Raw genomic sequence first — 26475 nt, 5'->3', positions numbered from 1 at the left:
AAACTATGGGGGTTTGTCTATCAAGTGTTTCAAATATAAAACTTCCATAGAATGGTATATAATCTTTATTTAAAAGAATATTATAAATACATTAAGTAGGCAGCTGTGATGGCAAGAAATTTTTTTCACCAAAGGCAAAATAAGATTTTGGTTTAGTGACTGCCATAGAATTTACATTAACAAACTACAAACCATTCTATGTCATTTTTGTTGTACTGAATGTTAGGAAAAAAATTTACAGTAGTTAGTACCTAGGAAAAAAAAAATACCACACCAAAACTTTTACACAATGTCACAACTTAGTGTGCTAATGTAACTCAACCTGTAGTTAGAAATACAAACAAACCACACCATGATAATGAATACAAGCTCTGCAATAATGTAAGCCAGCAATGGGATAGAACAATTAAGAGTACTTATAAAATAAGAATGTGCATATTCAGTCATTTGCCCCCTGTTGTTTCTGCAGATCTACATCAGTCTGTGGAGTGATAAAAGAGTCACTGCCTTTGGAGGCCTCAGAGATGTGCACATGTTCCTAAAACAGTAACAAGTTCACAATCAGCAGGGACTGTGTGTACCTGAGAATAAATAAATGTGATGAGCTGACAGCATATTTTGCTATTGCTTAAGATCCTGATCTATATACACAGGCACAGTGGTGTATAGTACATTCAGTATCTGGTGATTATGTTCTGAAAGTGAATCCATTTACAGGAAAGGCTGGTATGAGATAACGTGTCTTCAAGTGGATCGGTTTTGGGAGAGATTCGATCTCAACAGTTGATTAAGGCAGTAATGCAGAGCTGCCATTAATTTCAAAAGCACTGTGTTGGAATATCAGATATACCTGGCCAGATGCACAGAAGAGTTCTGAAGAAATGTGTTATTTTGGATATGCAGATGATGGCTGTTGCTTTGTCTTTAGAGAATGTGAACAGGCTCATTTGGAGAATGTTTTGATACTTTTTACTCTGCTTCCTTTTCTGGCTTGGCTTCTGCTTCCACTTCTACCTCTTCAAACTCCTCCACATCTGCAGTGGCATCCTGGTACTGCTGGTACTCAGACACGAGGTCATTGGTGTTTCCTTCTGCTTCAGAAAACTCCATCTCATCCATGCCTTCCCCCGTGTACCAGTGGAGAAAGGCTTTCCTTCTGAACATGGCCGAGAACTGTTCGGACACCCTGATGAAGAGCTCCTGGATGGCCGTGTTATTGCCAATAAACGTGGCTGCCATCTTCAGCCCTCGCGGCGGGATGTCACACACGGCCACCTTCACGTTGTTAGGGATCCACTCCACAAAGTAGGAGCTGTTCTTGGTCTGGACAGACAGCAGCTGCTCGTCCACTTCCCTGGTGGACATTCTGCCCCTGAAGATGCAGGCGACGGTGAGGTAGCGCCCGCGGCGGGGGTCGCAGGCTGCCATCATGTTCCGGGCATCGAACATCTGCTGGGTGAGCTCTGGCACCGTCAGGGCCCGGTACTGCTGGCTGCCCCGAGCTGTCAGCGGGGCAAAGCCGGGCATGAAGAAGTGCAGGCGAGGAAAGGGCACCATGTTCACCGCCAGCTTCCGTAGATCCGCGTTCAGCTGGCCGGGGAAACGCAGCGAGGTGGTGACGCCGCTCATGGTTAGGGACACCAAGTGGTTGAGGTCCCCGTAGGTGGGGTTGGTGAGCTTTAATGTCCTGAAGCATATATCATACAGAGCTTCGTTGTCAATGCAAAAGGTTTCATCCGTGTTCTCTATCAGCTGGTGGATGGAGAGGATGGCGTTGTACGGCTCCACCACCGTGTCGGACACCTTGGGTGAGGGCACAACGCTGAAGGTGTTCATGATCCTGTCGGGATATTCCTCTCTGATCTTGTTGATGAGGAGCGTCCCCATGCCTGAGCCTGTGCCACCACCAAGGGAATGGATGAGCTGGAACCCCTGAAGGCAGTCACAGCTCTCACACTCGTTCCTGACCACATCCATGACGTTTTCAATCAGTTCAGCACCTTCTGTGTAATGGCCCTTGGCCCAGTTGTTGCCAGCACCTGAATTACCTGTGAACAGAATTACAGAAAGAACGGCCACAAAGTTAACAGGAGAATTTTTAAAGGATTCCAAGGCCCTTTTGGGACAGCTGCCTGCAGTCAGTTTGCTGGCAGTGTGCTGTACATACCATGGATAAAGTTGTCAGGTCGAAAGAGGGGCCCAATTCTGCTGGAGCGGACACTGTCCATCGTCCCAGGCTCCAGGTCCACCAGGATGGAACGGGGCACATATTTATGGGCTGGAAGAAAACAAAATTAATGCAAATAATCACTGCTAGTGGGCAAAGAAACAGGCTTACAATACACTCTGGAAAGTCCAATCCGCCTAGAGTGGTTTAGGCTTTTTGTGGGTTTTTTAATTATTTATTTTACCCTCCCTGTTGGCTCTGCTGAGCACTTACAATAAGCCTCATTGAAGTACACGTTAATTCGCTCCAGCTGCAGTGGTGAATCCCCACGGTAGTTCCCAGTGATGTCAATCCCATGTTCCTCACCAAGCACCTCCCAGAACTGCAAAAGGAAAAGGTACAACACACTGAGAATGATTTTTTTTTCAGCACGTGTTCAGCACCAGCTCTGGGAACTGTGCCTGAAGCAGGGGATGCTCTGCCATTTACTCACCAGATCAGAACAGGGATCCTTCTCTACCCCGCCCAAATAAATTAGAGGGAAAAGTTTAGCAGACCGTTTATGCTGCTTAGCTATGACCTGTGCACTAATAGGTGGAGGCCCTCAATTTGTTCTCTTTATACTAAAAGAAAATTGATGTTAGTTTAAAATTTTAAATAATACTTAGTTCTCAGTATGAGCTTAACAAAAAGGTTGTGAGGGTGTGGATTAAGGAGAGTTGCTTTGAGTCCTGCCATGCACAAGTGGGACCATGGCATGACAAAGCTGGCACAAACAAATTTGTACGTGAGCAAGCCTTTCCACAAACAGCTGCTGGTCCTAAATGTCCTATCTTGACACTCATATGGATGTGCTCTTGTGCTGGGCTCTTATCTGGGTAGCAGCCACAGCAGTGTTCATGCAGACACACCCACCCACTGTAATGACCAGGCTATTCTAATATTAAAGGTCTCCTGGGTTAGCATCCAGTCCCATTTTGAGTGTACAAATACACCACTATCAATAGGTGCATGTTCCATGCTTCATGTTCCATTAAAAGAAATCAAGGTTAGGCATGGGAGAAGGGAGGAAGAACACAGCAGAACAATCCCTCAACTATCCCATGTCTTAAAAGGCCTCCCAGCCCAAAACAGATAATCTTTGGACAACTTCCTACTTATCAATTGAAAAAAACAAAAAGGATGGACATCACACAGCAGAGTAATTGAGGGGTAATTTTATTCCTAGCCCAGAAAGTCAGCAATAGTGACTACTCCCTGTGTCACATAATGCCATTGTTTGAGCTACACAAAAATACTCCAAATGGCACCTGTCTCTCACAGGAGGGCAGTGACACTTTGTGGCATTCTACACTCTGACACAGGTTATGCTATTGATTAATATGATCCCTTGTGATCATTAAAACTCCTTCCAACCCAAACCACTGTATGATTCTGTAATATTTAAGAATTAAATGTGGCAGAGCTGCTGCATGGCTGAGCTAAAGTACCAGCAACACAACTTGACAGCCCTGGAATTACTGGCTCTGTCACTTGCCCCAGTATCTTGCAGGGTATGTGAGTTCCCCCTGGGAACAGGAGTCCCAGCAGGAATGCTCTGGTGCACCTGTAATCACCGGTTATTGCAAATGATTTAAGACTTAAATGTGGCAGAGCTGCTGCATGGCTGAGCTAAAGTACCAGCAACACAACTTCACAGCCCTGGAATTACTGGCTCTGTCACTTGCCCCAGTATCTTGCAGGGTATGTGAGTTCCCCCTGGGAACAGGAGTCCCAGCAGGAATGCTCTGGTGCACCTGTAATCACCGGTTATTGCAAATGAACATTAAACTTAAAGGAGCAAATCCAGCTTTTGCTTTTCATAACAAAACACTCATGTTGTTCCCTGTTAACGCGCCATGCTTCCCACTACTGAGTTACAAGGTAATTGTCCCCCCAGAAGTCCCCATCCACTGATGGTGTGTGACCTGCTACCTGTGATCTGCTAACGATCAGCATTGAAAAGAGACCTTACCTTGGATCCGATTTGGTTCCCACACTGGCCAATCTGCAGGTGCACGATTTCACGCATTTTGTGCGGCTCGGACCCGTCGGTGGCTACGACCTCACCCAGGCTCTCCAGCTCCCCAGAACGAGCCCTCTGCCTGCTGCTCTATCAGCTACACCCAGCCCAGCCCGGCCCAGGGCCCTTTTATACCCCAGGGACTGTCACTCAGCCAGCCCAGCCCGGCCCAGGGCCCTTTTATACCCCAGGGACTGTCACTCAGCCAGCCGGGGGAGTAGCCAGCCCCGGGCTCTGCAGCAGGAGCCCAGGGCTCTTCACTGCCTGGCTGCAGGTACAGCAGCACAGGTGCACCACTGGGAAGCAGCTTTGGAAGCAGCATTGTCACATGCAGCCCTTCCCAGTTCCCTGTGCAGCAGTGTGGTGCATGAATATATGTGCATATTCTGTTTGTGGTGCATTATTTTATATTAGACATACTATGTATACAAATATATGTGCATATGTAGAGATTATAGCCCAAAGTGAGTGATTTTAATTTATTAAGCACATGTGCTTCTGCCACATAATTTAAATTTTAGCATCATGTGAATCATAGAGGACAACACCCATAATAAAAATGGTAACAACGTGTGAGCAGGATTGCAAGGCAAACTCCAGTTCACTAACAAGCATAATTCCTGATGTTTGACTGCATGAAGGAGGGGAACAGGAGCAGGAACAAAACATAATTTGTAACACATAAAAATAATACTGTACCCTCAGTGGTGCATGGTCCTTAAATAGTTATAAGAATCCATCATTTTTAGCCAAAACTCAAATTAACTTGTGACTAACTTGCACAGATGCTCTTTCTCTCTCCCTTCATTTCCTGACATTAAGAAATAAAGCATTTCTAATATTTCCTAATTTCTTATATCTCAGGTGTGCTTCAGAACTTGCCAGGAAAATGCTAGAGGTGAAAACCCCATTTCACTGAAGTTCTCTGAAGTGAACTGTAACATTCACTGAGTGAAACATCTCCCTGTGCTAAAGGAAATTCTGCGAGGCAGAACAAAACACAGCACAGTCATGTTTGGCTGCTGATAACCAGCACCAGTATCACTGAGCAGCAGAAACCCAGGGTAAAATGACTTGTGGAAGCCCAGAGCAGTTTCATGACACGTCAAATGACTGTCACTGCCTTGCAAGTGTTCCTTTTAAGGATGGGGAAAGGAACTATAATTAGGGAAGCACCTTAAAACTATTTAGCATAAAATGGTGACAGTGGAAGGGCTTGACTCACTGAACGTAACTACTCGACCACTTTATGGGTTGCTGGAGATAAGGGATTTCTGAGCTCCCATATGGTTCCAGAAGAAAAATCAGCTTATTCCAGGCTTCCCCTCCACTTGATGACTTCCACTTCCCCCACTAGCCAATGAAGGGACAGACAACTGCTCCTAACACAGAGTTCAGCACCAGAAGTGCATTTTAAAAAAGTGGAGAGCAAACATCCGTCACCTCTGCCATGCTATGAGCATAGTGCTTAGGAAGCAATAAAAGGAAGACTTCCAATGCAGGTAGATTCATTTTGTTTTCTTAAAACACAATCATTTCATCATTTTATCATTTCCTAAAAGATAAGCAGTCTCTAAGCCATTCAGTTTACCCAGCAAGACACACAAAATGTTCTGTTCCATTGCCACATTGTCAGTATTTCCCACAATAGCTTTGGATATCTTCTGCAATTCCCTAAGAAAATTCTGAAAAGGTTATTTGGACATTTACTTAAAAAGCATATCTAATTTTATTTATGCACATTTCATACACGTTTTCTCCAACCAATCTTAGCTAAGAGCAGTATTGCACATCTAAGTTGTATATTGAACTGCTGCATTCTGAATGGATATTGACACAATGTCAATAACAAATACTAAATAAATACAATATAAAATATATTAATTTATGTTCATTCATAAAAATATAAATGAATATAAATTAAAAATATGAAATGTATTCACAATAGACACAGCTTAGGAAGAGGCTGAAGATGCTAATTCACTGTCCAAAAAATTTGACAACATAATTTCAGCAATAAATATATTTCACTGAGCACATCTCACAAGGAAAGGGGGAAAAGGGAAGTAAAAGAAATATGCAATTACTCAATAGAGGTTTTTCCTTTTGCTGAAAATAGCTCCCTAGAATCGTGTGCCTCCTCTGAAGCGCTTCCTTACAGAGCCTTAAAAATTCTGGCACATGACAGCAGGCAGCTGAGATGCTCTGTGAAGCGGATGTGGGCTTGGGCCTCTTTTCCCTCTCCTCCCCATCTGCATTTCTGGGAACCTCTAAGTCTGACCTTATCCCAAGCCCAGCCTAGGAGGGGCTGTTTAGGGGAGGCTGAGTTGCAGGCCTGGCCCTGCTCAGCCCAGAGAAGCCCCAGGCCTGTTAACAATCAGCCCGAGGGACTCCCAGCACAGCCACGCACATGTGCAGCTGCAGATTAGGGAGAGAGGCGCTGGGGAGACAGGGGCTGTGCTGGGTGGGCTGGCTCACGGCGACTTTTGGCCCTGGGGAGATTAGGAGCAGCCTGGCACTGGGCACAGCTGCCCCACAGTGGCCATTATCAGGCTGCCCACGGCTTCCAGATACCACAGCCCTGGTGATGGGCTTGAGCTGAGAGCACAAGGACGCCAGGCTTTTGTGGTTGCTGGGCTTTCTGTGCTTGGTTGATTTTTTTTTGTTTGTTTGTTTGTTTGTTTTTTTAACACTACCTCCAATAAATATGCATGTGCAAGGATACTGGTTTTTAATGGTTTGGTTGGGAGGAACTGGCTTTTCAGAGCAGCAGAGAATATTGCTGAAAGGAAAACCTATTCAGTTTGAGACAAGCCTGGCTACAGGACATCAGATAATTTTGCAGAGATCTGTGAATGGCTACCAGACGAGCTGACGCAAGTCTTAACTAACCTGGGCTAGCTGAATCACCCTTAAGAATGACACCAAAAAAACACTGCATTCAACTGACAGGCTCCCTTCTTGCTCTGCTGTTCCTTTTGGTGTGTCGGTTCTGTGCCTCAGTTTCTCTTTCCACAGTGTGGAGCTAATAAACCTCAGACCCTCTACAAAATGTTCTGAAGCCAAGGAAGAGGAGCTAGGAGGGGAGAACTGTCTGTGGTTTACTAAACCTGTTTATCAAACATGAAAGCTTCTAGCTAATGTATGCAAAAGAGACTGATAATCCATTCACACCGTTACTAGAAGCTTCTGCAGGAAAATTAGAAAACTATTTTTACTATCGACTAAATCTTCTAGTAAATAATAAAGAACCTTCAGGAGCAGCCTAGAAAATGGACACAGGCCTGTGTTCCTTTGCTACTTGTAGCATTAAAGGGCTTGAGAAATCCAAAATTTGGGACTAGGAAAAAAAAAAAAAAACAAGAACCAAACCAAAAAAAAAACCAGTCGCAGTCGCTGGCCACAGCCTAGGACAAGGCTGAGGTGTTAGGCCAAAGGTGAAAAAATCCTTTAACAGCGCCTGTCCCAGACACAAGTCCTCTTGTCACAACCCATGTGACCAAATTTTTGAGCTGGGAAGGCGGGATCTGAGTTTGCTCCTCGTTCCCAAGAGCTCCATCAGACACGCTGAGGCGGCACCGAGGAGGGCGCAGGGCCGGCCCGCTGTCCCCGCCCGCCGCAGGTGAGCCCGGCCCGGCCCTCCGCTCCTCCCCTCCCGCCGCCCTCAAACCCCGGTGCGGCCGCAGCCCGGGAGCTGCCGCTGTCCCAGCATGGCCACGCCGCTGCAGCCCCTCCTGCCGCTCCTCATGCCGCTCCTGCTGCTCTGCGGCTGCCTCTGCCCGCCCGCCCGCGCCGGGCTCCACTTCAGGGAAGGGCAGCACTGCTACCGCCCGGCCCCGCGCAAGGCGCCCGGCCTCAGGTGCGCTGCGCTCCCTTGTGCCCTCCCGGCCACCCCCGGCTCGGAGAGGAGCGCTGGGAAGGGCTGGGCAGGCACAGCCGGGGCTCGGGAGTGCCCGGGGGGGTCCGGGGATTTCAGGGGAGCCCGGGGATTTCAGGGGGGGTCCGGGGGAGCTCGGGGATTTCAGGGGAGCTCGGGGATTTCAGGGGGGTCCGGTGATTTCAGGGGTGCCCGGGGGAGCCCGGGGGTTTCAGGGGTGCTCAGGGGGCTCCGGTGATTTCAGGGGTGCCCGGGGGAGTCCGGGGGTTTCAGGGGTGCTCGGGGGAGCCCGGGGATTTCAGGGGGGTCCGGTGATTTCAGGGGTGCCCGGGGGAGCCCGGGGGTTTCAGGGGTGCTCAGGGGGGTCCGGTGATTTCAGGGGTGCCCGGGGCCGCTCGGGCCGTGCCGGGCTCCGGTGTGTGGGGAGCGGTCACGAGACCGCGGGGCCGGAGCGGTCACGCCGCGCTCACGTGACCCCGGCGGCCGCTGGCGGGCCCGTTGTGAAACTCGGTGAAATCCCTGAGTTTTGGGGTTTTTTTGGGTGTTTTTGTTTTTAATAACACCCGCCCGCCCTGCTCCGGGGGATGCCGGCGCTACCTCCTCGTCCCGTTCCCCCGCAGGACCTACCCCCGCCCGCACGAGTACCTGGACGTGTCGGCGCTGCCGCGGAGCTGGGACTGGAGGAACGTGGATGGGGTGAATTACGCCAGCACCACTCGGAACCAGCACATCCCCCAGTACTGCGGCTCCTGCTGGGCCCACGGCAGCACCAGCGCCTTGGCAGGTACCCTCGGGCTCGCTGGGGTGGGCTCCCTGCTGGAATCGGGAGTTTTTGGGAAGCAAAGCAAGTTTAGCTTCAGGTTACCGACAGCTGGTATAAGGTGCCAAATCACTGCAGTGACTAACGCAGCAAAACCGAGGCTGAGATGTCTGTGAATACACCAGAGCAGTGGGAATGCCCAAGCTGAAGGCAAGGAGGGTTGCTTTCAATAGAAAAGTGAGGCTGTTTCCACCTCATCCAAAGGCAGCAAGGGGGGAATGATGGTTTGTGGTTAAAAACCTGTTTGCAGAAGGAATGTGGCCATAGCTCCTCCCAAACTGCTCTTTAGGTCCTGGGGTAAGATCTGGCGTTTCTGCCCTCCCTCAGAGGTGTGGTGGTTTGCAGCAGCAGATGCAAAAGAGTTTCTCAGGTCTCCTTCCCCCTTCTGGTACCTCACTACAGCAGGGGCTCTCCAGCCATGCTGGCAATGAGGAAATAAAAGAAGATGCCTCTTGTGGTGTATTTGCTACAGGAGCCCTGTAATTCCATGGACTGACCACCACAGCAGACACAGAAGTCTGATTTCAGCCTTTTTCTTAGTCAAGGGGAAGTAGTGGTTTGCTACAGATGGAGAAGTAGTGGCTCTAGAGAGAATGCATGATTTGCATGCAACAGCTTCGTGCTGGAGAAGCACCACTTGCACAGGGAGGCTGTAGGAAAATTAGCTGTGAAGGGGAAACTGGGGAGAAGGGGGAAGATAATGCAGGTGTGAGCAGACAGCAGAAATCATGGAGCACACAAGGATGTGGACAGGTATGACACCTGCCAGGGTGGAGTGAAGTGCTGGGATAGTAAAATACAGCAACTTGCAGGAAGATGAGGCTGGGATGATAGCTCCCTGTTCTGTCAAGTTTATTTGAATGTTGTCGGTACTAACAGGATTTGAAGTACTACAGTGGCATCAGTTAAGACTGTTAATGCAGAAAAGCAGTTTATAAATACTCGTCAGGAAGCTGTTCCTCCAAGTAAGCTTGTTGTTTCTGACAAAAGAAGGCAGCAGGGTGGTGGTGCCTGTCTGAGATGGCAGGATAACAGTGAGATGCTGATGTAACAGCAAGGAGACAGTCTAAATGCAGGAGAAAGCTTTCAGAGTTATCTGTCTCACAGAGCCAGCAGCCTGGGCTCCATGGGCTCATGTTTATGCATGGACTCATACATAAATCTCTACTCCTGTAAAAGGTGCTGCTCAGAGCTGTTTTTATGATGTGTGTTTGAAAACTCTTCGCTGTCAAAGTCAGGAATCAGATCTGGGAGTTTTCAGAAGCTGTGGCTTGAATTAAAAGGTCTAGGGCTCTTCAAGGTTTTAGACAGATCTTACTCATCTCCACGTTTTTGCTGAGTTTTTAATGGAAAAAAACCCTGGTAATGGAAACCCACAATAATAGCTCAGCCTCTGGTTTGAATTAGGTCACGCTGAGTTCCTCACTGCAGACAGCAGAGCCTTTCCAACCACAAGTGCTGCTGTCTGCAGCCAGTTACAGGCTCAGTGAAGAGGAGACAGTTTCAAAGCCAGTTGCAATGTGTAGCCACCGATGTATTCCAGCAGCAAACCCCAGTTTCTTATCCTTGCAGACCGAATCAACATCAAGAGGAAGGGTGCTTGGCCCTCTGCCTACCTGTCAGTGCAGAATGTCATTGACTGTGCTGATGCTGGCTCCTGTGAGGGTGGGGACCACTCCGGGGTCTGGAGGTACGCCCACGAGCACGGCATCCCCGACGAGACCTGCAACAACTACCAAGCCAAGGATCAAAGTAGGATATCTCTGCTTTGCTCTAGGATTTCTTCCCAGGTTTAGCAGATCTTAGTGTGTTAAAAAAATGTTTTGGGTATTCAGAGTACTGGTTCCTGCTGTTTGACTGATAGAACAGGTTTGCTTAACGGGGCTGCGTGTGTCTCCTGCTCCAGACAGTGTAGCACTAAATCATGCTCAGGCAAGTTTGCACAGCTGGATGGTTTTAACTTAATCTCTTAAATCTGTGACACACAATCTCTAATGAAACATTTACTAGTGTCACCTCAAGCTGAGCAAAGGAGAAATTTAACCTTTGGTCATGTATGACTGGAATGGTTTCTTTATGTCCTCAACAAAGTATTTACACCTGTGAAGTAAAGAACAGTAAGTGGTGATAATAGGGACTTCAAATGTGGTTTCCAGAAAATAATTGAGTTCACCAGAGAGAATATGTATTAATAATTACTCTGAAGTTATTAATATTTGCCTCAAATTATAAAAGCTCAGTGTCCTACAATCACTTCACTTGAAGAAAAGCACCTTCCTGCAGATTATCTCCAGTGGTAATCTCATCTCTGTTTTACAGAGTGCAAGAAGTTCAACCAGTGTGGAACTTGTGTCACTTTTGGAGAATGCCATGTGATCAAGAACTACACTCTCTGGAAAGTTGCTGACTATGGGTCTGTCAGTGGAAGAGAAAAAATGATGGCAGAAATCTACACTAATGGACCAATTAGGTAAAAAAACCCCCAAACATGAAACTCGGTGTACATTTTCACTCTCGCACATGTCAGCAGCTCTGCTCTAACATGCAGACTCTAGTTTGTATATAAAATGAGATCAGAATTCAAAATACAAGAAAACCAGTTGGTTTTTAGCCAGACCCCTGCCCTGATCCCCTTGTATGAAACCTCCTCTCTCTGTTTTCTTGCAGCTGTGGCATAATGGCTACTGAAAAGCTGGATGCCTACACAGGGGGGCTGTACACAGAGTACAACCCCTCCCCTACAGTGAACCACATCGTGTCTGTGGCTGGCTGGGGAGTGGAAAACGGGACAGAATATTGGATAGTTCGTAACTCCTGGGGTGAGCCCTGGGTAAGGAGACATGGCAACACACTTCTGCCTTTGGAGGGTGGGGTTTGTCACTGGCAGAACTACAGCTTGTGGACATAAAACTGAAACTTCCTTTGAATTAGACTACCCAGTCAATCCGAAGACAAGGACATTTGGCCAAAGCTATTTGAGTAATAACTTTCAGCTCTGTCCCAAATTGTGCCTTTCAAGGACGTGCAGCTCCTGTTATGGGCAACTGGAAATTGCTGTTAGTTGTAGGCAAAAATCCAATCACATACCTGGACTGGATGAGTGAGATGTAAATTCACCAAAGCAGGTTGCCCCAGGACTCCAGGGCTACACTTCAGCTTCAGTGAATTCCTCATTCACTTAAATCACTCACATTTGGCAGACAGAACAGACTCACCAACACAGTTTCTACAGCTGTGTTTCCTAATTTACAATGCAAATTAAATCCTTTACAGGGTGAAAGAGGGTGGCTGAGGATTGTGACCAGTGCCTACAAGGGTGGAAGAGGAGCAGACTACAATCTGGCTATTGAAGAGGACTGTGCATATGGAGATCCTATACTGCCTTGATTCTACATGGAACAGCTTTGTGTTTAGGTACTTGGGAAGCTTCCCAGCACAACCTCCTCTTGTTTAAAGAATCATAGCCTAAGACTCCTTCACAGTTCAACACCACCAGGCACTTCTGCAGAATTAGCCCAGATGCAACACACAATGCCTTCAAAAAATGCAGAACTGCCCTAATTTTATTTACATCTTGAAGTAATTCACCCATGAAGGAGTTGTCTACCTTGATGCACAGTATTAAAATCACACTGACTGAATCACAGAACCTGTACATGTAAATATCTATTTTTTTTAAATACAAATCATGTAGATGTACTGGAAAAGTGTACTCAATATTTGGGTCTAGAGCTTCTTTTAAATTCTGCGACAGTACTGACCAAGTATGTTGCAATGATGCAAAAGCCATGAGAAGTCTGGACATGATAAATTAAAAATATTAAACCTTGTTTTCTTGAGCTCCTGGTGAAACAGCGGTGTTGGAATTGTTAAATAATGAAGTTGCTTTTATCCACCAAAATTATGTAATGGGAATTACTTTAACCAAAAGACAGTCTAAACACTTCTTACTTAATTAGTCTTGTCTGTGCTCAAATTTCTTGTTTCAATATGTGACTGTGCCCTTTTTCTTCTAAAGAAGCAAAACATAAATTGCCATAACCCAGAACTCCTCACTAATATGACAAATCGGTGCCATATCAGATGTTATTACCTGGCATTGCTAACTGATTTAATAAACACACTTTTTCTCTTACATGACTGGGTATTTATTGTAAGAGCTTATTGATAGTGTGTGGTTGTCTCTGCCTGGATGGTGCTGCTTTCTCTGGTCTTTTTATTGTGAAAGGACTGGTGGGCAGTTTTATACAGCAAGAATATTGGTTCAAACAACTGGGCAAGAACAGGATTGTGTGACAGCACTCAGAGTTTAACAAGTTAAAAGTCATCTACAGAGGAACTGGTTAGAGGAAGTGATACCAAGCAGGATACAGGAAAGTAAAAATAAACCTTGTTTAAACTGCTGGCAAAGCTGCATAGACACAGAGCAAATTGCTCTTGATTATCACCAAGAGCTTGTACAGGGCTGTATCCTAAATAGACTCTCTATAGGGTGAATAATTTCTGCTGCTAATTCTACAGTTTACTTAAATTACAAAAACTAGGTGTCAGGCAAATTTTAAATGAGAGTTGGCTGGAATAATAGTAAATCTTTATTCAAAGATAAGCAAGGAAGTTCAGAACATCCTCTACAGAAGCAACTTTTGCCTTTTCCAGGTGATTTGCTTTTTAAATTTACATCCAGCTGGACTTAGAAGTTTCAGTGTCTTTTAGAAAGGAGGTTCTTCAGAAAACAGATGTGCTTGGAGAAGCAAAATGGGCTTGTTCAAGAAAATGACTGTTTGTTTAAAAGTGAGGGGTGTAAAGAGGAATCCAGCCCAATGAACAGAGAGAATGAGTCATGTTAATGAAACTGAAAGACTTCTCTGGAAAAGAACAAACACCTTTATTTAAAGGTAAGTTATATTGTTGGGTGTTCTCCCACAGTTTGGCATCAGCCAGGACAAAGTAGAGATCAGTATAAAAACAAAGCTACAACAAGCAGTAATGAAATTTCGGCACACATTTCATATTTTGGGACAGTAATGACATGGTAATGAAACTTACCAGTAACATCTGATGCATCTATTTAGCAAAAAATAGATTCTGAAAGGTAACACACTCACATAGAATTCCTCTCTCAATACAAAACTAACCTTGGCTATTGCAACTCTTGTGTTACACAAAACACATTTTTTGTTTTCATGTAGGATATTTAGAATTCTAATACAATGCAAAGGGGAGGACAGACATTAGGGCTTCTGTGCTGCAGGCACAGAGCAAGTCCCACAAATTCCTATCTTTAACAACTTGCAACATCAAAGCCCAGAGCATTCAAGACCTATTCAGAGAATTATCTGCAAAGTGGTTTTAGTAGGAATTACCTTACCTGTTTTTCATATTTTGTTTATTACAAAGAATCAGGGACAGATTCTGCAAGTAACCAAAGTAATGTTCTTTCAAATTAATCTGTTTCTTGCCATCTATCTTCTTCAGAACACAGATTTATACTGATTTGTGTAACAACAGAAAGACCTTTGGTATAATTCCATTTTCCCAATGACATTAACAGTTCTCTGATATGACACACAAACATTCCTCTGGTTAAGAATTTCAAGGTCACCATGCAAGTCACGCAGATACCCTTCAGCCTTTTCCTCCTTGTTTTAGGTTTGTTGGTTTTTGCTGGGTTTTTTCTGCCCATTTGTAGAACCTCACTGGTGGAAAGCATGGCAAAGCAGTGACCATGAGCTCTGGCTGCATTCTTGATGTTTTCCACTGCTTAGTTCATCATAATAAAGTTAGATTTGCAATGAGCTTAAAAGGAGAGGGAAAAAAAAAAGAAACTGTTCAGTATGTTACAATGATTCTGATTTATATATTTGCATATGGATTTCTGCATTATGTAAATAATTAGGCTTTTAGGGTCTGGACAGATGTTTTGGTTTAGGATGGAATATAATATTATGACAGACAACCTTCCTTTCTTTCCTTGCTGCAGTGCTAGTTCCCAAAAAGTAGTATTTATCTTCACTTTCCCCACTACTACCCACAGATTCTTGATCACAGGAAAATTGCTAAACACAGGCCCCTAAAAGGGAAGTGTCTGTGAAAACAGCTGGCAGGCATTCCTATATTTAGCAATCATCTTCCTCCTAAACATTATTTGCAAGTTGTAACAGACACAAAAGGAAGCAGGTATGCAAGGAATAAACGTGACTTACCTATGAACTCTGTGACAGGATCATGTTCACCTTCTGTTTTTATAGTGCCAGCAATACTTTCGTTCTCCAAGATTGGAAGAAAAAGCTGTACAAAGTCTGAGGTATATGGGGGAGCAATCACATCAAGCACCTGAAACAGCAGACAAAAACTGATTATTCTTGCACTTAGAGGGGGAGGAGGGACAACATTTAATTCATACAGCAGTCTTGGAAGCATACAGGTAGTTGGATGGAGAACAAGAGATCTCAAGTGCAAGTAATTAGTTATGTACTCTCAGGGTGCTCTGTGAGTACCTTGTAACTTCCAGGAGTCAGGAGCAGGAGGACCAAATCACATCCTGGTGAACACTGAGACACTGCTCAGACTCTGACCTGAACTTGAAGGATTTCTGAATATCCAAAACACATGGAGCTGATTTTAAACTTGATCTCTAGACTTCAGTAAAGAGTTTTTGCTGCTGACCTCTGTCACAAAGTATCTGATGAGCGAGATGTCGGTGTCCAGCTTCTCCAGGCACTTGCGGATGTAGCTGACCACGGGCAGGACGTAGCCTCGGCTCAGGGAGTGAACCATCCTGTCCAGGAGAGTCTTCTTCAGCTCCAGCTGATGGGGAAGGGAGGGAAGAGCCAACACTTCAGAACTTGCCCTCAGAGTGTGCAGTTTTTATTCATTCAGTATCTGCTGTGCTACATTTTAACCACTTCTACATTAACCCTGCTGTGAGAGGAAAAGCTGTTGAATTGGGTAAGAGTGACTGATGAGAAGTAACAAAAAATACTGAATCCTCTGAGTGTCACCTGCTCCATCACATCCAGCTGAGAATGTTCTGTTTCGAAGAGCTTCACGAGAAGTTGCAGAACTTGGGGATGAAGCAGCTGATGGCATGTACTGATCTGCAAACAACACAGCAGAGTGAGATCCTCAGAACTGCAATTTAAAACACAATGCACCAGACAAGCCTGCATTGATGTTCAGTGCCAGACAGAAACTCATTTAGAAAAGCATTCCATCATTTCTATGATGCCCAAGTTTTCCTGGCATAAATAATGCTGAGCTGACAAAACCAAACAATTTACTCTGAACAGATTAACCTCTGCATATTTACTGCCTTACTGCAAATGACAAGCACTCAGTGTTACACAAGAACCAGAACTGTTCTTGCTCTCCAGCACAGTTTCCAGACACTCTTACCTCATCCAGCAGTGCCAGGTGAACTGGGGTGTGATCAGTCTGCAGCTGGAAGTACCGTGGCTCTGACACTGTCCAATCCACCCACTTCAACACACCCATGGCCACCACTGGGAACCTGCAGAGAGACATCACTTCAGCACAGCAGCATGAAAAATCAGTGGAAGTTTTATTAGGAACCCGAAGTAACCTGCCATCATTTTCCAGTGGCACAGAAATGAATGTTCTGCCACCCAAGGAGGACAAGTTGTGTGTGAAAGACAGGATTTATGAGTCATGAGAGACTCCCAGGCTCTCTGCTCACCTGATGCACTGATAGAGAGTGCTCAGTTCTGCAACCAGCTCTGATGCCCCTTTGTTCTCATTGCAACACAGATTGTGAACAGTCTCAATGGCTTTTGAGGTCGACTTGAGTTCATCCTTGTTGATGCTGACTCTCTTGTTCTGCAAAATTATTGCAAAGTTGGAATGCAAAAGTTGCAGATGTCTGTGGTTATTTAAGGAAAGGAGCTTGACCTGCAATAAGCCTAGGATTGCAACCTTTGTCTCACAATTCAGACTCACATGCAAGTTTCAGAAGAATTAATTACGAGTGAGCTGAAGTACAAGGATGTTTGCTTTATTTAATTCTTAGTGCACTCAGACTTTTGTTTCATCATCAGGATCTACACTTTTTAATCACCTCAGTTGAAGGCAGAAGCATTTCATATTAAAATAACTAAGCTAAGCTGCATGTATTATTTTAAACTGAGTGACTTCACAACCATACCTTTTCTTCAGCACAGGCAGGCTGCTGCAGGTAAAAAAGGATATTATTCACAGAAGCAAACATTACCTTTTTCCACATCTCTACAACACTAGCTGCATATGCCAGTATGTGGATATATTTATGTTTGTGATCCTGGTTGATCTTAGCACCTGGTTTAAACAAGGACTGCATGAAGAGGTCCAGAAATGCAGGCACTCGGATCTGTGAAGAGAAAAAACATTTTATCAGAGCCTGAGAATCATGAGAGGTGACTAAGAATGGAGTTTTTGCATTTGGTATACATTGCATAGAACAAGATAAACACATTTTCCTTTAAGAGTACATTAAACAGCTTTCTGAAGAGACACAGACTTTTGAAAGAAAAAAAGGGGGAAAAAAAAGGAATCAGTTACAGACCATATTTCTAAAGTATCAAAATCTTGCCTTTTCTTACCAAAACCCATGTTAGAACAATTCAGTGAGAAATGTGAAATGTATAATTTAGGCCTGCTTATAACAAAGTGATAAAGTGGGCAGGGATTTTTTTTTTAAAGAATTAATTCCTTGCCATCTTTATTTCCTATGGAAACAGTCTTTAATTTAGTTATATGTAAAAACACAACTTGGAGTGATTAAAAAACCCCAACAGAAGTACCATGAAGCTGATGCAAACCAGAATGCAAATAGCAGCTTCACTTTTAGTCATTACTTAAAATTACACAGGGACAAGTGAGTGCTGATTTAATTTTTGTGTCCATACAACACTCAGCACAAGCCACCCCATTTCTGAGTGCTTCTGTAACAGAAATAAGTTTCAGAGGTTACAAACAGGTGAATACCCACCAGCTCTACTGGAGGTGGGTCCATGCTTGTAAACATTTTGAAGAGGACAGTGATATCTGCTGGATTCAGAGCTCCTTTGGACAGCATTGCCCCCAGAGCCTGGCAAGCTCGGGGGTAGGAGGCTGCAGTACCCAGTGCTAAGGTGATCTGACTGGCATCGTGGCCTCTGCAGGAAGAGCAAACACACACAGGGACTTATTTCCTTAATTCAGACATTTCAGATGAAGTCTCACTGAGTCAACAGGGCATATTCTATGGGATCTAATGCCTTAGGGTAATTACAGAAATAGGCCTGTGTTTGCCTTGTTCATTTCCAAAATGTTAACAGAAAAATAAAAAGATATTTCTTAACAGACAGAAACATCAGGTCTTTGCTTTTCCAGTTCAGGTCTCTCTGGTACAGGACACTGAACTTTTCTGCTGTCCCACAACTTCAAGCCCCACTACAAGAACCGCTCTGTTGCAGCTAAAGATTCTCCTTTTGCTGGTGAGAGGTGACGAAGGACGAGCAAAAGCCAGCAGAGTTCACAGGCTGTGGTGGGTTCCACTTCCCTGGTGCCACAGCTGGCACTCACTTCTCGTGGGCGTAGCGCTGCACCTCCTGCGCGATGCGCCGCACCGCGGAGCCGCCCTGCTCCTCCTGGGCCAGGATGGACATCATGGACTGAGCAAAGAGGTACGTGTGTTCTCCATGGCACACCATCTTCTGTGGAAGCACAGCACAAACCTCAGCAGACAGCAAGGAAACATCCCAGTGTCCTTCTGTGATTACATTGGCGTGAGAGCAAAAGGGGGGGAAAACAAACAGCAAGATTGCAAAGGGAAAAAACCAAAAAAAACAAAGCACAAACAACTAAAAAACAAAGCCCAAACCCCAAAAGCCAAGAGGAAAATACAGAAAAGCACTGACACCATACAAGGAGAAATTTCTGAATTGAGAACTTCATTTCTCAAATTCCAAAACAGAGGAAAATCTGTTCTATTTATTCTCAGTACTTTCTCTGCAGTATTTAAATACTAAGGGAAGTTCAAAGCCAGCTGAAAATCATTGTGCTGTTACTGAACACTGAAATGCTGGGTTGATTCAGATGGCAACTTTCACACTGATGTGGATGACAAGAGAATTATTTTCATTTGCCAGGGGATTGACAATACTGATCTTTAGATCTTGCAGTATGTGTGAAAGACAACAGTTCTGCCACCACCTTTTTACAATCCATTTAATAAATGTAAGAAGTGTCACATAAGCAACCCAAAGAATTCTTGATCACAGAATGACCAAAAAGCATAAATTTCTGTTTTAACTCAGATATACCTTCTCTTCATAAGCTTTTGCAGGACATCAAGATTGGCTACAACCCCACAGTGATCTCTGTACCTCCTAACTGGAAAGCAGAACACTTCTTTTTCCACATAAAAGGGGGGGGGGGGGGGGAAAAACCAAATCTGATCACCAGAAATAAAACCCTCTTCACATAAAAGGCGGGGGGGGGGGGGAAACCCAAAAAACCAAACTTACAGCAAACTCAGGGAGATTTTTCTCAAGGTTTTCTTCTCCTCCATCTAAAATTGTTGCCAAAGATGTACGCAGGACTCTGGAAAATACTTCTAGTTGCTGACATGCTGTTGAAACACTGGTTATTTCCCCTTGATACCCAGCATCAGATATAAGCTATAAAAATAAAAACATCACAGAAACCTTGTGTTATTTACATTTCTATTTCTGATATCCTAACAAATCTAAAAGAACAAAGAGAATCTAAGTTCCACCTCTGCATACACTGACTGGAATTGACATTTATACTGTGGTTTACAGAAGAGGAAATCATTGAAGATGTAGCAAAAATAAAGCATAATAATTAAAAATGTAGCAGAGCAGACCAAAAGATAACATTCTTTTCTTGTCACAGAAACATACAAAACTGACTGAGATGTTCCACTGCACCAGAAATCCAGAATTTTCAAACAGAGATCACAGAAAAACAAACAAACAAGGGAAAAAAGAGAAAAACCCCACACCTCAACAAAAATTGAAAAAACAGTACTTTAAACTGGGAAATTACACTTACTGCAACTTGCAGCACAAGTCCTCCCACCAAGGTGTACTTTTACTAATTAGTATTAGCAGGAATACATAAAAGATACAAGCAAGACCACAACTAATATTTGATGCCAGAACAATTAGCTCTCTATGGATATTCTTATTCATTAGATTTATGCATAGTACCTTCACAGTAAAGTTAAGCATTAAACAATCAGGATGGGCTTCTGCCAGTTTGTAAAAAAGGTCTCTCCATGTGGTATGTGCTATCATTTGCTCAAGCCAGGCTGGAGTCTGAAAAGAACAGAGCAAGAGAGAAATTTAAGAATGCCTTGCTGTCGGGATCATAAAAAGCAAGGCTTTTACCTCACAGCAGTCCTGTGAGTTGTTCTACAGAGCTTTACTACAAAGGAGGATGCATTCCAAATTTCCAAGCTCTCTAAACCTCTGAGGACTCCAGTGAGACAGAGCAGGTTTTCTGAAACCAGTTGTTCCTCAGCCAAAGAGCTTTGAAGAGTGAATTTCCCTTCCCTTCACCACTCCATCAGATGAAGGATCTAGGAAGGATGGGACAGCAACAGGGACAGCATGCACACCTCTCCTTCCTCTGTAAAGATGGAATCTGCTTTCCGAGGGTCAAAGTGCTTGATCAGTAAGCTCTTCAAGTGGTTCTCTACAGTCTCCTGAACTTGCATTGGCTCAACACCTGCACAGAAGGAACAAAGCACTTGGCAGATGCAATGCCAGTCCAGTGGAACACAGCAGCAGCGTCCCACATTTCCCAGTGAGAACAGACACTACTCCAAAATCTATCAGCACAGAGAAGATGAGAGGAGAGCCATCAGCTCTGCTACTGAGCCACACTGATACAGATTTACAGATTTTCCACTTCTTTTTCCTAAATACTGAACTGTTTAGGATCTCAGGTCACAGCCTTCCCCTTTCTCTCCTGATCAGACACACAAAAAGCAATGCCCAGGACTGTTACTGGGTGTCCCAAAAAAAGGGATCACCAGGGCTGGGGCACAAAGCCACGTTACTACACACTAAAGTTCATCCTTTTAAGTATTGGTTATCAGTAGCTTTGATAGTATTCTACAAAATAACACATAAATAGCAATGAGTAGCTCTACATTTCTGAAATCAGAGTACAATAATTCTGGTAATGTAATAACTATTACATAATTAATTCCATTACAGGATAAAAACACTGCTTATACTGTCTATATAATAGCACCCTTGCCCTTTGAATGAAATTAAAAAGAAGCTATAATTTATGAAGCTGTTTCAACTATAAAACCTTTTATAACTATAACCAGTTTGTTGGCCTTTCATCAGCATATTGCTTCATTATTCTCCAAGTGGAATAAACCTATTATTATAAAGGATTTAGCCACATACAGGATGACAACTTTGTAACAATCCACTTCCTGTGGATGATCAAATTTGCCACAAATTCAGATATCTCTGACAGAATATAGACCCAAAATACTCTGTATCGTGTATCATACCTGTCTGAATGAGCCACTCTGCCAGCAAATTGACAGTCTGTGCCACTGCAGTGTAGTTTTCAGAGAGGAGCTGAATGACATTTTCTGGAGAACCTCCTGCTTGGAAATATCTGATGAAAGGATTACAAAATAACTATATGAGTCATATTAAAACCAAAAACAAATAGAAGTCTAAATTTAAAGGGAAAACAACAGCACCATTTATATATTTGGAGACATTTCCATACGAAGTGACACCTCGAACACACCATAACACACACCAGGTCACACTCACCTCTTTAACGTGTTAAATATAGACGGTTCCATTATATAATCAGGCGTTGAAAATTTCTTCAGGCACTCCTGCTGGACTTCGGCATCATCCTCTCCCTCCCCATCCTCATCATCTTGCTGTTCACAAGCACAGTCAGGTCAGCCTCCCCGTCCCGTCTCCCCCCACACTCCCATATTCAGGCTCTTTTTGCCCACAGCAGCACACACACCTCGGCTCAGCACCGCAAGCGACCTGCACCCCGACAAACAGCGATTATTAACGGAGAACGCACAAAAAGCAGCGCCGCCTTCCCTGTTTAACCCCGGGCCCGGCGCAGCCCCGGCCCCTGCCCTCACCCCCGGCGCTATCGCCTCAGCCCGGAGCGCCCGCGGCGGAGCGGGAGGGCCCGGGGGACGCTCCGGGAAACACCCGGAGTCCCTGCCGGGGAATACTCCAGCATTGTCCCGGAGGATGCTCCGGACCCAGGGGAACTCTCGGAATCTATGCCCAGGGGTTGCTCCGGGAGCCGCCCGGGGCTGCGGTCATCCCTCGCCCCGCTCCCCCCGGCGCTCACCGCGCCCCCGTCCGCCTCGCTGCCCCACTCGGCCGCGCTGCCCTCGAAGTAATCGGCGTCCTCCATGGCTCCGGCCCGGCCCGGCCCTCCCCGCCCGGCGGCCGGAACGGGCGGAGCGCCGCGGAATGGCGGCGAGGGCGGGGCGGGAGCCCGGGATGGCGGCGGCGGAGGGGCCCCTCAGGGCGGGCAGGCTGTGAGGGGAGGCGGGCCGCGGGCACGCACACCTCAGGGGAGAAAGAACCAGTGGAAATGCAACATCAAACTGCCCTGCAAAGCTTCCCAGCGCAGCAGCAACCGGACGGGAATTGCAAGGGAAGAGAAAAGAAAGGGATGCGTTGCTCCAAGGGGTGTGTTGTCCATGGGATGTGTTCTCCATGGGATGTGTTGCCCCGAAGGAAATGTTCTCCAAAGGATGTGTTCCTTTTCTGGCTGCAGCTGACAGCAGCAGTTCCCTCCGTCCCTCCCATGGAAGCATGAGGGGGATGTTGAACAACAGCAAGTGGATAGGAATGATGTTAGAGTAGAATAGAAAAACTGACAAGTAGGAAAACCAAAAAATCCCAAACAAAAAAAAAAAAGGGTAACTTTGGAGAATGACAGTGGGCATCTCCGGGCAGAGGAGAGGTGCTGTGAGAGCCATGACACCTGTCCTGGGCGGTTCTGTGACACGGGATTTGTTCCCTCACACAAAACTGGATCCCCAGAGCGCTGGCTGTGCTCACCCTGGGGGTGCTGAGCAAAGACATCAGCATCCACAAAGCTGGATCTCCGGTTTGCTCACCCTGGGACCTTCCTGGGGATGCTGAGCAAAGATAATGGGTCGAGAGTGTCCCCAAGGAAGGGAGGGACAGGGAATTAGATGAACAGGGGGCAAGTCCACAATGAAAACTGATCACATAATCAGGCCTCAGGCAAGGAGAGAGGCGTAAGTGAGACCAAACAGTCCCTTTGTGTCTCTTCAGATCCACTCCCGTTCTCCCTTTGTACAAGAGTTTCACTCTTGTACAACCGGAGAAAAGGGAGGGTGAGGGTGTGTTCTGGGATTTGGAGGCCAACCAGGAGTTTTGCCGATTAATTATTTAAAAGGTCCTTTATTCTCATTCAGTTTCTAACTGAAAAATAGTAAAAGGACATTACATTGTCTTCCATGCATTGCTAGGTAAGAAAGGCCAAAAAGAACCCTGCTCAGAAATAAGTTATAGGATCTCCAACAGAAAAAAATCGTTCAAATGTGGTTGCTGTGCTAATCAAGGGATTTGCTGCACTTCAAAGCTCAATAGAGAGAAAGCACCTGAGCTGCAGCACAGCAGAGTTGTGCTGTCCTGTGCTGCCCTACAGTGGTGAAGCAGCTTTTCCTGGATCACTGCTCCGACAGCCAGGAGAGCCCGGGATAATGTTCTTTTTGCTCTGCCAGCAGAAAGGAAAAAAATACTTTTTCGGGATAAACGACACGGATTGAAGCAGAGCACCCAGGGACAGGTTTTCCACGTTTTCCACTGCAGGCAGGGGGACAGTGAGGGCATCCCGGTGCCTGTGGTCGTTTTTTGTGAGGGACAAACTGGGAGTGAAGTGACAAGCTGAGGCTGGGAGCCAATGGAAATATCCTTGAGAAAAAGTTTTTGGCTCATGCCCATTTGGTTTAGCAGGCAATTTCCATCCCATAGGTGTGAGAAATAATAGTGAACTTGGAACAGACAGAGTGATTAACCAGTCAGAGTTCCTAAGAAAGTACCAGACCTGAATTTAATCCATCCCAAACCAAGACAGAAAAGGTACTGAGAGTCCCATAAGAAACATCTCTGCACCTCCTGTATCAGCTGTTAGGTGTAAGACAAGTTCTTTGGAGGTGATTTCAGAGTAACCATTACAATACCTTAACAGAAGGTTCAGAGAACTTCAAATCTGAGAAAAAGTGAGCCCAGAACTTAACATTCCAATGAAACTGAATGGGAAAACCACAATTCTGAGATTTCATGAAGCTTAGGAGTAGATCTGATTCTTTACAGAAAGTTCATCTAAATACACTTTGCATGACACTTTTTATATAGGTAGGAGAATCTTCCTTCCCACAACCAAAATTTGCTGTGCATCTCCTGGACAGAACTTTGGGATCTGCAGCCCAGAGAATTTCATTGTGCCAGAGCTTATGGCCTGAAGCACTCTCAGCCTCAGTAAAGTGTTTTCAGAGCAGGTAACAGTTTTGTCTGGTGACAACAGCTGGACTTGTGGGACTTCAGTGATAATTATGGTACAAAACTTCCTGCTTAACTGAGTAGAAAATAGGAACAGCCCCCAGCACCAACTGCCATTAAGAGACATGGTGGTATTATACATTTATGATACAATTTAAGTGCCTGAATCTTAAAATTAGAAGTTTTCCATCTTTATATATTTATATGTTTATTTTGATTGCAGTAACAGAAAAAAGATTTTTTTAAAAGTATATAAAGAATTAACAATACTCAAAGCATTTACTTTCAGCTTCCCTTGAGAAGGAAACTAGAGATCTGTAACAGCCAGACATTTGCTGAATAGCCCTTTGCAGAATTGCAATATCCAAGCTTGCCTCACTTCAGGTCAATAAATAAGAGGTAAAATCAGATTAAACCAAACAGTTTCAAGATATCACTTAAAATGTGATGAAATAGTAAATGTACCAGAAGTTGATTTTGCTAACTAAACCTTTGCAATTTTGATTGGAAACAATGTTGGTTGTCTCTTGGGTTTAACTGCTTTCCCCCATATGGATTTGTGTTTTACAAAGTATCAGTGAAATGTTCATGACTAAAAGCACTTAGATTTACCTGAATGTCCCTGAAAGGTTTTATTATGCAGCAAATTAATGCAACAAATTTTCCCCTAAGTGCATATTTGACTACATTTTATGTGTAAAATATTCTTGAGTGACAGTTTCTATCTAATGAGATTTTGATGAGGAAGAGAGCAAATTTTGAGATAAATTTTGAGACAGAGAATTTGCAGCCCAATAAATATCCAGGGAAGGTCAGCCTTGGTGTCTCTGCTACATGATTTGATGAAGCAGTAAAGGCATTCTGGAAAATGAAAGTGTGTGAAGAGCCAGATGTACAGAAACATGGAAAATTACATTATTTTTTCTTTTTGTACCTTTTTTTTTTGTTGTTATTTAACAGAAAAATAAACAAAGTATCAAATGCTCAAGTTTCAGTTCCAACAGCAAAATTTGCTTGATTTTTTTACCAAATTATTTAACTGTATTTCAGGATTTGCTGCCTAAAGGGCTGAATGTAATACAGCTGATGAAATCATCCAACTTCATTTGGTTCCTTCCTAAAATACAGAAGAAAAATCCCAAAAAGAAGAGCCAACTTCCAACAAAACTGTTTGCCTTTTATTCATACGTTTTTTAAAAATATCCACCCTGGCATTCTCTGTCATTCCCTCTGCTCCTTGCCCTCTACAAATTCTTTTAGCATAAATTTGTATTTTTGTAATCGTTAGCCCTTTACAAAGCAGCCAATACATTCAACTAGAGTTAAGGTAATAACTTTCCAATGGAGTAGGAAATTACAGCAGCATCATTAGGCTAATGAGTTTTGGCTAAAGAGTTCTTCCTTCTCAAGCAGAGCCTCAAGACGAAGCATTTCTGTTTGTACCTCAAGTACTGGTAACAGTTATTCCAGACATTGAACACACAACACTTCACCAGGTAACCAAGAATATTCTGAGACAAAACAAGGTGGTTTGGAGGTTGCTGATGTGATGTCGTTCTAGTGTCCCTCGAATGTCAACTTAAAAGTTGGAACTGTATTTTATATATTGAGGATTGCTTTAAACACTGAGCCTCCCAACGCCCCAAGCGCTTCTCAAGATGAGCCCGTGGTGGAAACATTTTCTTGCTTTAAAGCAAGTTCCAGTTGATTTTCATGCTGATCATTACACTCACCTTCACTAAACTATCTCCCAGCTCTAATGGTTGCACAAAATGATTTTTTTTCCAGTTCCTTAATTGGATAAACCTTGTATTTTGGGATAGATCATTCTCTAACTTTGAAAATTTGTATGAGGATCCCAGACTGGGTCACTCACCTGGGGAATCAAGTATTTCCCCCCTAAATCTCTTTTTCGGTGTCCAAGGTGATGGATTTTGAACTCTGAAGTTGTCTCATACCTTTCTTTCTGCTCTATTCTCACAAGAGTGAGGGGGG

The 26475-nt window shown here is 44.6% G+C and overlaps 3 protein-coding genes across 5 annotated transcripts; 1 reads left to right on the top strand and 2 right to left on the bottom strand.

Moving 5' to 3' along the window:
- Positions 1–47: 47 nt before the first annotated feature.
- On the bottom strand, positions 48–6872 carry TUBB1 (tubulin beta 1 class VI). Its single transcript, XM_041417752.1, has 4 exons — positions 4182–6872; positions 2441–2549; positions 2168–2278; positions 48–2048 (listed from the first exon to the last, which is right to left on the bottom strand). The coding sequence occupies exons 1-4, from the start codon at positions 4236–4238 to the stop codon at positions 970–972; spliced, it is 1356 nt and encodes a 451-aa protein (XP_041273686.1). The 5' UTR covers positions 4239–6872; the 3' UTR covers positions 48–969.
- A 985-nt stretch (positions 6873–7857) lies between these two features.
- On the top strand, positions 7858–13061 carry CTSZ (cathepsin Z). The gene is made up of 6 exons (XM_041417753.1): positions 7858–8088; positions 8727–8890; positions 10499–10678; positions 11246–11396; positions 11594–11756; positions 12200–13061. Exons 1-6 carry the CDS (start codon positions 7940–7942, stop codon positions 12311–12313), a joined length of 921 nt encoding a protein of 306 aa, XP_041273687.1. The 5' UTR covers positions 7858–7939; the 3' UTR covers positions 12314–13061.
- Positions 13062–14602: 1541 nt separating this feature from the next.
- NELFCD (negative elongation factor complex member C/D) lies at positions 14603–22424 on the bottom strand. 3 transcript variants are annotated; one of them, XM_041417848.1, is made up of 15 exons: positions 22289–22424; positions 21736–21851; positions 21462–21571; positions 20547–20656; positions 20137–20244; positions 19429–19581; positions 18485–18615; positions 17910–18075; positions 17154–17288; positions 16623–16762; positions 16322–16436; positions 15928–16023; positions 15593–15733; positions 15130–15259; positions 14603–14722 (listed from the first exon to the last, which is right to left on the bottom strand). In XM_041417848.1, exons 1-15 carry the CDS (start codon positions 22352–22354, stop codon positions 14688–14690), a joined length of 1752 nt encoding a protein of 583 aa, XP_041273782.1. In that variant the 5' UTR covers positions 22355–22424; the 3' UTR covers positions 14603–14687. The 3 variants fall into 3 exon arrangements, with proteins under 3 accessions (XP_041273782.1, XP_041273784.1, XP_041273781.1); XM_041417850.1 differs by lacking the exon at positions 22289–22424 and adding an exon at positions 21944–21962; XM_041417847.1 differs by lacking the exon at positions 14603–14722 and having other exon boundaries at positions 14741–15259.
- Between the last annotated feature and the right edge of the window lie 4051 nt (positions 22425–26475).

The sequence above is a fragment of the Onychostruthus taczanowskii genome, unplaced genomic scaffold (assembly GCF_017590055.1).
Source record: "Onychostruthus taczanowskii isolate IOZ18803 unplaced genomic scaffold, ASM1759005v1 scaffold57, whole genome shotgun sequence".
NCBI classification, from domain to species: domain Eukaryota; kingdom Metazoa; phylum Chordata; class Aves; order Passeriformes; family Passeridae; genus Onychostruthus; species Onychostruthus taczanowskii.
The sequence above is the reverse complement of the archived record's forward strand: the minus strand, read 5'-3'. Positions and strand labels throughout refer to the sequence as shown.